This window comes from Mesoplodon bidens, assembly GCF_964165515.1.
Source record: "Mesoplodon bidens genome assembly, chromosome: 5".
Classification (NCBI taxonomy): Eukaryota; Metazoa; Chordata; class Mammalia; order Artiodactyla; family Ziphiidae; genus Mesoplodon; species Mesoplodon bidens.
The window spans coordinates 23306132-23321637 of record NC_138161.1 but is presented as its reverse complement, the minus strand read 5'-3'; the positions used below and the strand labels follow the sequence as shown (position 1 = coordinate 23321637).

At 30.9% G+C, this 15506-nt stretch overlaps 1 protein-coding gene across 4 annotated transcripts in view; it reads left to right on the top strand.

Moving 5' to 3' along the window:
- NCAM2 (neural cell adhesion molecule 2) overlaps positions 1-15506 on the top strand; it is a gene marked incomplete at both ends in the record, with an annotated part of 482494 nt that overhangs the window by 317210 nt on the left and 149778 nt on the right. For all 4 annotated transcript variants that reach the window (XM_081234865.1, XM_081234863.1, XM_081234862.1 and 1 more), the window contains 2 exons: positions 4481-4641; positions 7563-7708. In XM_081234865.1, the coding sequence (XP_081090991.1) occupies positions 4481-4641; positions 7563-7708 (307 nt within the window). The remainder of the gene's footprint in view (positions 1-4480; positions 4642-7562; positions 7709-15506) is intronic.

Below are 15506 nucleotides of genomic sequence, written 5' to 3'. Positions count from 1 at the left end.
TAAGGATTAGGTTTTAAAAAAATATTTTAAGGAGAATAATTGAAATTCAAAACTATTTTTTATTACTTTCTGAACATTTACTGATACTATCTTCAAGTTTCAAACCTTTATTGCTCTAACATAGCAAGTAGCAATAAACAAGATATTTCTTCAGACAGGGGTTTTTAGAAGTTCTTTGCAGACAATAATTCCTTTCTGACACATGGTTGGTATTTTTAAAGGGATTACACATCAAGCATTAACACATTCACCCCAGATAATTCTCATGTATCTCAGAGACTTCTGGTTTCTAGTGTGTATCCTAAACAGCCAATATTAGCTCTAATCACAGCAAGCAAAAGCTCCTGGATTATTCATTACAATGAACAAATATTGGTCTAGAGTTTTATCCTCATCATTTTATCTTTCCGGAGAGACTGACTTTCAGTTTAGACTATTTTCTTAAAGTTTAACATTTGTTTAAAATTCTCATATGTAAGTAGAAATATAATTATCATACAGCTTAGAATAAATCAGATTCAGAGACTAATATAATTGAATAATTTAAAATCATGATTTTGCACCTCCATTTTTTCATATGGCATTAGCCTCATCATTTGGATGGAATAAAATAATAATTATTCTCGTACCTGGATATATAATATATAATGCGAGAATGGGAGTATGTGATAGTGTTCTTAACAGAGGTAAAATTGGTATCAGAGGGAAGTTTTCATTGTGACATATTTATCTGTAGATATAGACATGTTATCTTTGTGAAAAAAATTCCAAAATGTATTAGGGCAGCAGTGCAGAGAGAAAAATCCAGACACTACCCATTGCATAGAGATAATATTTCCAAGAGGTATGAGTGAAACCAGTAAAGAAGGGAGTTGAAGACCAAACATTGAGGAAAAATAAGAAATTTTCACAAAGAGAACCAGGAACACTTGGTGACATGAAAACCAAAGTGGGAGTAAATGCAGAAACTCTTAATATCACTTTCTTCATTTCCATTCAAATGTTTCTTCTACTTCCATTGAGAATACCATATAGATTTTTATTGTTAGCCCTTTAAATTGGTGAATTCCATTGATTTTCAAATGCTAAAACAACCTTGAGTTGCTTGGAATGAACTCACTTGTAATGTCTAATCTGATTTTAATCCCAGCAGAGTATTTTTCTTCATTCTATTTTTTTATGTCTATAAGTTTGATGGAGGCCTTTTTTCGTCTTCCATTTCTCTCTTACCATGCCCACACATATTTTAATTCCTTTAACATATAGAATATATTTTAATAGCTATTTTAATGGTCTTGTCTACTAATTCTATCATCTGTATCATTTCTGGATGTTTTTTTATTGATTGACTTTTTTTCCTTGTTATAGGTCATATTTTCCTACCTATTTACTATCCTGTCCGTTTTTTACTGGGTTTCAGACATGGAGAATTTTATGTTTTGAGGTGTTGGATATTTTCATGTTCTTTTACTTTAGCTTTGAATGGAGTTAAGTTACATGGAGAAAGTTTGATCTTCTGGAGGTTGCTTTTAGCCTGTTTTAGGTGGATACAGAACAAGCTGCAGTCTAAGATTAACTTGGCTTCATTACTGAAGCAGTATTCTTGTAAGGATGCAATTTAATGTGTTTAAATTTGTGTTTTAGGAGGTCTTTCTACTCTGGATGATAAGTATGCAAATTATTCCTGGTCTTTTGTGAGGTCCTGGGATTTTCGTGCTTTATCTTTTCCAATGGTCCTTTCCTTATTCTTGGAAAACCTTACTAGAGTACACTCACTGATTAATACTCAGTTAAAGATTGGCTGGAAACCTCTGCATATCTCTGTAATTCTCTTTCTTGTGCCTTCTTCTCACATTTTCTTACCTGCAAATTCTAGCCACTTTAACTTCTATCAACTGAGAATTCTGTCTTCCAATTCAGATACACTGCTTGACTCTGTATGGGTTCTTCCTCTCTAAGGGGCAGCCTGGAAACTGCCTTCAGGTAGTAAACTATGGTGGTCCTCAGAGGTCACTGTCATGTGCTACCTGTTGACCAATGGTTGAAAACTGTTATTTAATCTCTGTGTCCAGTGTTTGTGTTGTTTAAAATGAGAGAGTAAATATGGTTTTGTTACTCCACTATGGTCAAGAGCGGAATTGTTCTCCCTTTTTTATCATTTCCATGAATCCTCTAATACTAACCCTTACTTTCTTTTGCCTGGAAAAGTGGCATTTAGAGAAGTGGTTAGAATTTCAAAGGATGGCCCAGTGGAATTTCATCAGAATCCTCTGGGAGTCTTTTTCAGACATTGACATTCCACAGAAATGTACTATGAATAACAATGAGTACTTTCTATATTATGGGTTTGTTGAGAGAAAAGTATTAAGACCTATTACCTGAGTTATTATTCTTTAATGATGTTTTTAAATTGAGCTTTTTAAGGGAACATAATCTTTACAACCTGACTTCCTTTAAATTCTTCAAGACCTACCTATCCACTTCAAAGCTCAGATCATGGATTTTTTTCCCATGAAAATTCCCAGAGTATTCCAGCCATCATCTTTTCCATTCTCTTCTATTATAATAGATACCCTACCCCACCCCTCCCAACACACACACAAAGTTATGAATAAATGCATTAATGGGATCAATATTACCATGTATTACTAGCAATCAGACTATGAATTCTTCATGATAGGTGACCCTGTCTCACTCATTTGCTATACTTCAAACCTTTAGCACAATATTTCACATGAAGTACAGAAATAATCTCTTTATCATAAAGAACACTAGAACTTAGTTAACCTGCTGCTTATATTACAAACTAAACCTAAAAGTCTCTTCATCTGTGAATTGACGGGTGGGGAAATCATACTTAAAATTGAGTTCTCTGATCTGTGAATGAGGGTGGAGAGGGAAAATGCACATCTGAAAGCTAATTGTATTTAACCAGGTAATAATATAGGAAAAATGTTTCCTAAGCCACAAATTGCTGAAACTTCTAGATGATGATGATAATGATGATAATGAGACAAACAAATACTTTTTTCTTGACTAGATTAAGAAATATATTGTATCACTAATTGTGGTGAAAGCCTTATCCATACATAAAATTCTAGGCAAAAATTCTGAAATCTTGTCATTATTTATACTTCTAAATATTTGATTAGTGAAAATATGAAAAAAAAAAAAACCCAGAAAAGTACAGAGCACTATATACTTTTGTCACTAGTATTTTTTAAGGCCTAATTTTTCACCACTCATGAATTTTTGCACATTTCATGTTGTATTTAAACATGTCAATACAAACTTGAAAAATAGATGTTACTGAGTCATAGAAAGACAAGGACTGTGTTAAGATATGTGGCAGTACTTTCTAGAAAGCAGAACTAGAATTCACTGCAAAGATCATTTAGAGTATCAGAAAAATATTCTGTTTCATTCTATGTAAGATTTTTAATAATCCTTTTAGATATTCTTCTTTTTTAATTTACACTTTTAGGGACAAGTAAATTCCCCCTACCCCTAAAGATAGATCCTAAGTTTTTACATTAGTGGGTCTTTAAATCAATTAATTGTCCATTTAACCATGTTGACAAGTAAAAAAGGAGAAAGAAAAGGAGAAGGAGGAAGTGGAGATGAGGAAAATAAAATAACATGGAAAAGAATGTACAATATAAGACTTCACACATATTAAGGGGAATCGTAGAAATTGTTTCAGGTTTAAATTCATGTAAAATATTTTTTTTACTGTAAGTTATTGTAAAGTTTTACTGTAAGTTATTGAAAAGTTTGAAATATGTTGTTTTAATGGACAACAAAACTAGAATTGAAAAAAAAAAGAACACTATTTCAGTCCAGAAAGACCTTGGAAACTACTTAAAAATACTTATATCTGAGAAAAATTTCTTCTCCTCACTAATGAATTAAATTGTTATACATAGCATAATTTCTATAACTGTTTTCATGTAATTCTTTCCTCTTACCCTTTTATTGGCAGTACCTATGTGCAATATAATTCATTATTTATTTAAATTGCATTGACTTTGTCTTTGAAGGGTGTTTCTGTAGAAATTATATTAAACGTGTCCCTGGAACCTAGTAAAGAAGTACATTTCATAAATATGTGTTGACTCACCAACATGAAATGTGTGTTTGGAATTTAAATCAGTAAATATATATTTTTTTCTTTTTTGCTAATAATCAAAGTGAAAATTGAATAAAAGTGTTTTTTGCCTAAGATGAGTGTCAAGATTTCAACACAGCTCAAACGTTATTCTTGTCTCTAAAGTCAAAACAACTTTCAAGTATAATTTGAATATTTATGCATTAAATTCTATTCAGCTAGTAAAAGTGTATGTTTGACTGGAATATAACTTTATCTGTCAATGACAGGAGCCATGAAATATTGATATTTACAGGTCAAAAAGTTGAGTATGATATGCTCTTAAGTTATGAAGTCAGATTTACGAAGATCAACCTCTGTTTTCTTCTTTAGGAATGGCAAGTTTATTGAAGAAAATGAAAAGTACATACTGAAAGGAAACAATAAAGAACTCACTGTCAGGAACATAATCAATAGTGATGGGGGCCCGTATGTCTGCAGGGCCGCAAACAAGGCAGGCGAAGATGAAAAACAGGTACTTCTCCAAGTCTTTGGTAAGTATTATAGCATAGTAGTTAAAACTGTAATGTCTAGAGGGGGGTCTGAGTCAAATTCTACTCTGTCACTTATATGAGCTATTTAAATTTCCAAACCTAAATCTCAGTTTTCTCATCTTTAAAATATATTTTAAAATTGCAGCAACCAGATAGAATTATTTTAAGAATTATATGAGATTATACATGTAAATTTTTGTAAAATATTTGCTGACTAATAACAGAGGCTGAAAGAAAATTCATTTAAATTACACGTATTTGGATCTATTATATTATATATGGGTTGATCTTCATAAATCTTTAAATGACATATGTTGGGATCAGTTTTACTTTTAATATATTAATACTTCAAAAGAGCTCACCTATAAGGCTATAATTTGGAAACATTGACATGTAACCATAATTAAATACTCCCTTTTCATTTTATTAAAAGGAAATGTACATAAATATCTTCCATATTTACCGAGAGCCATATTGCCTTCTTTGGGGACCTTACAGACAGTAGAAAACTGGTAAATTAATTTTTAATTATTGATTTAGCCCCTATTATATTTGCAAGAGGAAAAAATTTTGCTGGTAAATATTTAGAATGTGATTGTTCTCTTTAAAAAGCAAACACTAAAAATTATAGGCACTACTAATATTTAGTATGCTTTCTCCATTTTTAAAAACATTGTTATCAAAAAGTTTTCACAACAAAGAAAGAGGAAGGAAGGAGGGAGTACTCCATAAGAGTAAATGCTCTTTGGTGACCTAAATGAGAAGGAAATCAAAAAAAAAAAGAGGGGATATATGTATATGTATAGCTGATTCACTTTGCTGTACAATAGAAACTAACAGTATTGTAAAGCAACTATATTCCAATTAAAAAAAAAAGAATTATATAATACATGAATCTAGTATTGAACTTAAAAAAAAAAAGAAACTACAGGACAGACAAACAACTATAAGATTTAGTTAACAAATAAATTGAGTGGGGCCAGTAACTAAATATGGGTCAAAATAGACATAAGAGAAACCTCAACCAACCACAGTTGATAGGCCTCATTTGGATCTTGATTCAAACAAATCAGCTGTATAAGGTTTTATGAGACAACCAGGCAAATTTGAACACTGAGTAATTGACTACTAATAAAGTTGTGTTATGTGTTATAACAACAACAACAAAAAGAGTAAGAAGGACCAGTGGTTGCAGTTGGCAGAAACAGGCATATTATTTAGACCAAAAGATGAATGGTAATACATGTGTGGACACACCCTCTGCCAGCTGGTCCTGTAGTAGCTGTAACAGAAATGTTTTCTATACTAGGGAGATTTTCATAGAGCTTATATTCAAACAAAATAAGACAGACAAAGAATATACCAAAGTATATTAAAAAAGAAAATTGGAATAATAAGATGTTCTAAGAAGAAAGTGAAACTAGATTAATCAGGTAGTGTTGGGTAAAAAGAGCTGTTATTTTGGAGATCATGGTGTTGGAAAGTTACTCAGAAGGGTAATGTTTAGATGTGTTTACATAAAATTCTGTAATGATGAGAAATCAGCAAAGCTATGAGCCAGGAGAAAATTGTTCACATAGAGGGAAGAGTAAACAAATTTAAAATTATTAGAAATTATAGAAAACATCTAATTTGTTCCATCAGTATTTACCACTTAAGAAAATGTTCTCTTTAAAACGTAAATATGACTCAGTATAAAAATAAATTAATAATTAGACATGATAGTGTTTGAGATAATTCCAAAGGATAAATAATCTCAATCTATCTCAATGAGCTCATATGAAATATTTATTTACTTTTAAAAATTAATCTGGCAGTAAGAACATACACAAATAAAGTTTCTAATATTTTTTGTCCTTCCAAATTGAAAATAATGAATGAAATATAATATACCATATCACTGTATAATCATTTTGTATAGTAAAACTGAACAGATTTGTATTGTGTTTGACACAAAAGCATGTATATAAAGTGGAAATAAAACTAAATCCATTAAAGTCAATGGAGTAAACACTGAATTGTAAAAATATATATGCCATGTTTCTGATATCAGGAATCTAATTTTCTAGAATTAAGAAAAATTAATTTATATTTCATAATTGATTGCATTTGGTGATTAAAAAGAAACCTGTTACTTGTTCTGAAATAATAAGTGCTGGCTTTTATCACTTTTAGGTTCAAACAAATAAAAACTTAAGAAATGCCAATAATACAGAATTTGAAAACTTAAAGCTATTTATTATATGTAAATTTGTGGAGGGACGTAATTTTTAATATTAATATAATTTAAATTACTAGACATGACGTTTTGGTTTTTATAGAAGTCATAACTGTAAAGAAACAATTATCTACAATATGGAATAATATTAAGGTAGTCTGAGGTCAAAATAAATCAGCTAGAATAATAAAGGTAAATAGTATGTATATATATTTACTTGATAAATATTTTAAACATTTCACATAATTACACTTACTACATATTCAGAATACAGTCATTATTTTTCCTCTTTGGTGAAATTGTTTTTAAAGTTTAAGAGATAATCACTACATAAGCAGATGTCGTACACAGACATACACACAGAAATACTCATGTGACTTTAAAAGAGGAAAATTTTATTTTTTAGCTTGAGGAAAAAATAATAAAGTGGATTTTAATTGACAAAATCTTGGAAGGAATTATACTTTTTATGTTGGTTTCTAAACCACTTAAAATTATTTGTGTAATCATAATCAATAGCATTATTTTCTAGTTTTTTCTCCTATAATTTGCAACTCTCCTGGCACTCTTATAAGGCAAAGCATGACACTATACCTGCTCAAAGTGAATAATTCCATACTATGCTAAAGGGTACTTAAATGGTCACCATGAATAGTAATATTTTCCTCCAATACAGATTGAGTAATGTATATATTTTTTACAGTACAGCCTCACATAATACAGCTTAAAAATGAGACTACATATGAGAATGGTCAAGTCACACTAATATGTGAAGCAGAAGGGGAGCCTATTCCAGAAATCACTTGGAAAAGAGCAGTGGATGGTATCACTTTTTCCGAAGGCGATAAGGTAACAGCAATTTAATATATAGTGTTTTTCACAACTATTGCATTAGAATGGGCAGAAAGTTCGTTCAGGTTTTTCCATACCATCTTATGGAACTTTTGGGTGAAACCAATATTTTCAGTGTTTTGCATATAATTAAATATCACATTGGACTCTAATTTTAATCAAGTAACTTGTAGGAATGCAATAAATGGTTTAATTCTTAAAAAGGTGACTCTACCACAGTTAGCTTAAAAATAAATTCAGAGGAGAAAAAAGTCAAAATTTAATATTTAAAGTTGTTTTTCATTGAGCCAAAAATCTTAGGTTTTTAATATTGTTTCTTAAGTTTGCCTACATGCCAACTTTTGGTATATACTGTATCTATAAAATATTTTATTGCAATTTCAATTCCTCCACCTTGTGCTGTGAAAATGAAAATAATTTAAATACACAAAATTATGGCTGTCATTTAACTCTTAACTCTTTAGTATTACCTTTATGCAGTAGGACAGTAGGATTCTGCCTTTATACAACCTATAACCTAATAAAGACCAATAAGTACAAACACAACAAAATACAGCATTTTGGTAAATGTCAGTCCCATGTAAATTGGTGACTTTTCATCAAATGCATTCAAGTTCCTAAGAAATCAAGTAAACATTATCATATATTTCACTGCACTCCATAGATTTTCATTATCATAGATTTCATTTTCAATATATAATATTTCATTATTATTTTTTGTAACTATTTATATAAGGCCCCAAGTATAAACCAAACTGAAACAGAAAGAAAAAGGCAGTGGATTAATAATATGATGGAATTGGCATTTTCACACATGTAAAAATTATCAGATTAAACACATAGATCTCTTTTATTTCTTAGTGTTAAAGAGCAACCTTCTTAAAACCTCTTTCATTTGTTCAAATCAATTTCTGTTGAAGAAAATTATTTCTAAAATATAAGTACCTTTGACTTACCAACATTGATAGCAGAAAAATTTGAAATCATTTTATTCAAAATATGCTTTCTATCCCTCCACCTCATCATGTAATTTTAACAAAATGCTAACTCCATAAATTGACAAAAGAGGCTTCTCCCTGGCCATTTACTATTTATCTTTTGAAATAATGTATTCCTGTATATCACCCTTCTTAGCCCCATTTCTTCCTCATGATGGCATTTTTAAGAGTATACTTCTCTTGGCAATGGTTACACTATTTTGATATACTTGTTTTATATATGAAAGTTGAAAATCAAATTTATAAAATGTGAATGACATTGGCATTCTTCTGGCAACCCAAAAATATTACAGAGTTTGCTTTAATAGTTTTTTAACTATTACGGTGCATTGCCAAACCTGGAAAGGAGTTCTATTTCCATAAAATTCTTTAAAATTGTCCAAAAAAATTAGATATATAAAACTGTAGATAACTGTTTTCATTGACAGTTTAGTACTTTTCTTTGACAAAATCACTCAAGAATAATGATTTTCATGTTAGGCATCCTTATTAATTATATGTTCATATTCCTAACTCATACTTTCAATACTTTTTTTGTACTATATATTTCCTGAAAGTTTTCTTCTCAAACATAGCTTTTACTCTTCATTTAATAGATATTTCCTTATGTTCATACCAATAATGAGAGGTACATTATATTCAGTTATTTTATCAATAAAAAGTTATCAAGTAACCAGAAGACCATGATATTTTATTCTATGCCCCAAGCCACCAAAACTACATACAGAAATTTCTTTGATAACAGTTGTGAAAAATAATCACCTAGTTTTTGTTTGCTAAAAACTATGTCTATTAAAGCACACATCTTTTAGTTTTTCTTTTGCTTTGTCACAAAACCATTATAGAAGCCCTAATACACTTTTGTTTTTGTAAACACAACTATTATCCTATAGATATAAAAATTAAGACTACTCACTTCCTATCCTGACTTTTCTCCAAATTATTTTAAGAACACTGCCTTATTTCCTGGATGGTAAGCCTCCTTTCTCCTAACCTTTCTAGTTTCTTCAACATCCGAAATTCAAAAAATGAAGAATTGAGCTGAGCCTTGAAGTAAGTCACATCTAGGTTTGAATCTCAGCTCAGCCATTTATGTTGCTTCAGCTTTGGCAATATTATGTGAAGTCTTTTTAATATGAGTTTCTTCATCTTTAAAATGTGGATAACAATACTTATTTCACTTATTGGTATTAGATGAAGAGTACATTGTAAAATGCATATCAAAGTCTTTAGGATATTGTAAATATTCAATAAACTTTATTGTTTCTTTATCATATTGCATAAATATTGAAGCATAGTTTATCTTGTTTCTATTATTTTGAGTAAACTCAAATTGTTAATAGACTCCATAAAGTCTGATAACTAAAGTCTGATTAAACATTACCATAGAGTATATTGTGATTATATCTCTCTTGTCATGAAAAGTAGCATGAGATTGTATTTGTCTTAAGAATCACTTGGAGAGCCTGTTAAAATGCAGATTCTAGAATACCACTTTCTGAGGTTGATTTAGTATGTCAAGCACAGGACCTAGGAGTACTTTAATAAACTCATCAGTTGGTGTTATATGGATGCTCTCCAAGTCATCCATACATTGGAAAGCAGTTCTCGAGCTCTAAGTCAAATGAAATTGAACAACTCATCCTTTCAACAGAAAAATGCTCTTGACAAATTACTTTGCACCTTGGCACCTTGATAGGGGCTTGGAAATCACAGAATAAAACAATCAAAACTTTTCATTACTGTCAATGAAAATGATAATTGTGTAGGTCATAGACAGTGAAATATCATCAATAATATACTTCAAACTAATAACTCCATCCAAAAATAGGAAAATATATTTAGCAAATATGTTCATCATTGTAGATTTTCACAGAAGGAGGTCTCAATTAATGTGCTCACATGTAGATATTTTCTGCAGCTATAGTTCTGTAGCACTATTGGACTATGCATGTTAATGGTGTACTGTAAAATATCTTTGCATAATATATCCTTCAGAAACAACAACAAAAAGTATAGTGCTTAAACACAGAACTCTTTTAAACTCATAACTATTTTTCTCTATAATCTACTTTAATGCATCTTCCCTACATTTAAAATAATATATGTAATTTAAAAAACTCTCATGAAAAATTAAAAAATACATGTAATATGTAAGATTAATACAGTATGCACTTGCTTTAGAAATATTTTCTTAGTATCCATTGTTATTTTATGATATTTTGTTCTTTATTTTACTTTTTAAAAAAATTCACAGTTTTACCTCACTAACTTTTAATTATACATTTATTTAAAAAATTGGGCAATTTATTTTAGTGATAACAATAATTTTTCATTAAAATATCAATTTATTTGGGTTATCAAAAATTTTATTAAATTGATAGCTTAATTTTAGCACATTATTTTTTTGGAGTCATCCTAAGATACATTTGTGTATACATTTGTGTATCAAATAAAGTCAAAAAGATACATTTGTGTATACATTTGTGTATTAGAAAGCCCTGGCCTCTTCATTTAATAGATGTTATATACTTAACTGTAATAATACTTAAATGCACACAATAAAGTTTAAGACAGAACCAAAGCTATTATCGTGGAATGTGTTTAATTCAGCTATGACTCAAAAGTTGTAAATTGTTTTGCAATTTAAACACTAGGCAATCTAATTTTTTTTACATTAAAAATCTTTATTTTCTAAATAAAACCATGTTTTATCACAAGGTTGATTTGAGGATTATGTGAGATTGTATGACTACAGTGTTTTGACGTCCCTGGTATAAACCTCTGTCATCTATTTTGAATCATTTTCCTTAAATGATCCCTTATTATCATTCTTTGTGTGTGTGTGTGTGTGTGTGTGTGCGGTACACAGGCCTCTCACTGTTGTGGCCTCTCTCGTTGTGGAGCACATGCTCCGGACGCACAGGCCAAGCGGCCATGTCTCACGGGCCCAGCCGCTCCGCGACATGTGGGATCTTCCCGGAACGGGGCAGAAACCCGTGTCCCCTGCATCTGCAGGCGGACTCTCAACCAATGCGCCACCAGGGAAGCCCTATCATTCTTACTGATCAAGAAATGTTAGTAGATGTACAATTATAGGTATTGTTAAATTAGTATGGGCGGTCATGAAGTGTCATTCAAGTCAAAATTTAATCCCAAATTTGTTACTTTGACGTGTCATTTACCATGTTACTTCTCCTGCCTGATTTCAGTTTCTGCACATCTATATTCGGGTAATAATAAAACCTCCCTGGAAAAGTTTCTAAAGATGAAATGAGAGCATGTGGATCAATATCTCAGACCCAAATTGAACTTAAAAGTGTTATCTTCTCTTTTCCTTGGAGGTATTTAGTCTTTAGATACTTTAGAAATTAGATAATGATCACATTAATTCTGTGACAACAACTGCTGCCCCAAAGAAACCAGATAAAAACTAATATGAGCATAGTCATATGTACTGTACGAATAATATCATCCACAAAACAATAGAATGTTACAGTTGTTGTAGATTGTGCATCTTTGACATAGCTATATGTAGAAGTTTACTATGAAATAATCTCTAGCAATGTCATTTCAATGCCTCATATATGAACTTGTCTTACCATACTAAATTCCAAATCTTGTAACTATATATTGCATTCCTCTTGGAAGTTGACAATATTGGGAATCTGCATTTGAGTGTCATCTCAGTCACTGTATGTGTCAGTCTCTATCTTTGCAGGGAAATACTACAGGTTAGGGCTGTAACTTCCTATCCTGCATAAGGATTGGCTTTCAGATTTCTCTGAGAGATAAAGCCTGGTCTTTACTCGGTGAGACACAATATCAGACTAGAAATACCACAGATTTATTACATCATCATCTTCTTTTTCCCTCTCTCCCAGGTCTATCTTCTCCCACTCTCCCCAGAATTTTCCTTTGTAGGAAGTAGGTCATTTTTTTTTTTTTGCTTCCTTTTGGGTCCTTTTTCACCTCCAATATTATGTAGCAATAAATATTGATTTGGAAGAGACACTTCCATATTCTAAGAAGTACCTAAACAAGTCATTAAAATAGGAGGAAAAAGAAATTGTACACCCCACAAAGCCAGGTTGCTTAAGAATGCTAGTTCTTCATCAATTTTCAAAATATGATTTCATATTCATATGATAAAACTGGTTAATTTTGAACATTTTTCAAGCCTACTGATTCAACATTAACTTTAGTACTTTAAGTCCATTTTTCTTTCTGTTCCTTTGAATAAATAGATTTAATAGATTTATTTAAAATGAAATTTGAGATAAAAAAAGAAAACAATACAAACTGTAAAGAGTCTACTTTAACATTTAGCTTTGCACTTAACTTACATACAGAAGTCATAGTTGTACCAGAGTGTTTCTATTTTAATTGTATAGAAGTGGTAAACATTTCTCTCCATGAATTGGGGCACTATGATCTGGACAATACTTACTTCAAATGTTCTTGCAGAATAAACTACCAAGACAAAAGGACTTTCTAGTAATAATAAAGATAGGTAGTTCTTTGATACAAGCACCTGAATAAAATGTTTTAAATTTTATAACAAATTAAATTCCTAGTGTAAAAATGTTTATAATTACATTACTGCATTCATTATTATATTGTTGTTTTATGCTCTAGGATATTATTTTTTATTGCATAGGTACAGCTTTGGACCTAAGGAAAATTCATGCTTTTAAATGATTTATTTAAACCACTTTTAATAGAGGGCAGAGGATAATGGAGTAAACTTTTCACATTATATGAAAATCTCTAATAAAAATTCTTAGATATTTTTATATATAAACTGTGAAAATTACATTAGCCTTTCTGTATTTCTACCTTTTTTCACTCTAAAGTAAATACAATTTCTTGAAAATTAAATTTAATAAAATGTAACAGTAAAATTATCTTTACAGTGACAGGAACTTATGTCACTAATGTTTCCTTTATCATTTGCCCAAGTTCTTTTAACAACCATTAACAAATTTTATTGAGGGCTTTTGTGTTTACATGTGCTATTCTATGCACAAAGAGTACAGCAATGTAAAAAAAGTTTTCTGATTCATAGTGCATACAATTTAGGAGAGGGGATGGAATCAAAGCATATTTAAAATTAGCAATATTTTATTTATGAATATGTAATTTTGAAATATGAAAACTCATATGCTAAATATCCATTTTAAGTATATAAGTAGACTTCTACAAGGCTACAGATATAACTGTGGCATAATTTTCTGTGCTATCACAGACCCAGTTCAACTTGTTCTTCTGACGGTCCTCTGTATTGGTGCATTTTTGAAAGTATATCTATCTACTCTCATTAGAATATCTCATTTCTGTTTGTTCTAGGCTGAAAATTGCTTCGACTCTGATTTCAAAAGAAACTTTAAAAAATATTTAATGGTCTAATTGGCAACACCTTTGTATTATAGGGTACAACTTAAGATTTTCAACTTTTTTCTCTTTAAATAGAAATTACAAAATGAGAGTAACAAATCCACAGTTACTGATTTAAGAAAGAGAGATTGTAGTGTTTCTGGTATCTGTAAATTATTATAAAAGCTCCAGTTCAAATATTTTAAAGACAGTCATGTACAGTTGAACTAGACAGATTGCTTGCTGTGGGTGGTAGTATGACAAAATAGTAGATGGAAGTTACAAAAATGCAGACTTTAGAAGACTCAGGGATTATAGATAATAGAATGTATTAAATTCCAAATGACAGAATGTCCAGTCCCATGAACTCCTCTATCACAATTTGTAAGATCATCAATGTCTAAAAAAAAAAAAATCATTTCATTTGATGTGACATTGTATTAGAAGATGTTAAATAATCTTTGTTAACCTGATATTCTGCCTTGCTGTGAAATTAAATCTTTGAGTTAACATTCGGGGAAGGGGATGAGTGGTACTGAACCAAGGTTGTACATCAGAATCACATAAGGAGCTGTATACACATGTACCTGACTGAGCCTTACTCCCTGGGAAATGTCTGAGCCTCTCTCCCAGAGTTCTAACTGCACCTGGCTCCTAGATGTTCTTATCCAGTATCTTTGACAGGGATTAGAGAGTTATATTTTGAAAAGCCCCAGAAATTGCTCCTGTGTTTGTACCCTGAGGAGAACCACTACCTTTAAAATTACTATGTGTCTTGCATCACAAACCCACCCCCCCACACACATAAAAATACACATAGTCAACTTAATGTGATCTTGATATCCAATAGATATATAAGATATATAAAAGGAATCCGTTTGTCTAACTCATGGATTTCTAGTCATGTTAGCATTGGTATTCCCAGTTCGTATAAAACAGAGCTTAATGAATTGAAATTATGTTGTAGTTGCAGCATTGATTCTTTGTTTCAATTTCTGTATTTGCCATTTACCTTCTCTGTGACTTCAGGTAAGTTGATGTATTTTTCAGTTCCATCATTGATAAAATAAATCCCCTTCAAACTCTATTTCCCTATTCTATAAATCTTTCTATTGATTCACTAGATAATCACATATTTTAAGATACAGTTTTTATTTACATGCTAAGCCCTTTATAAATTTACGTATTTACTAATTTTTCAATTCATGAGTTTCTAATAACTTAATATAGTGAGACAGTGTGTTTGCAATTTCCTTTTTCTATAGAGCTTTTCCATATAACAATTATAAGAAAAGCTAAGAGGGCTTCCCTGGTGGTGCAGTGGTTGAGAGTCCACCTGTTGATACAGGGGACAAGGGTTCGTGCCCCAGTCTGGGAAGGTCCCGCATGCTGCAGACAGGCTAGGCCTGTGAGTCACGGCA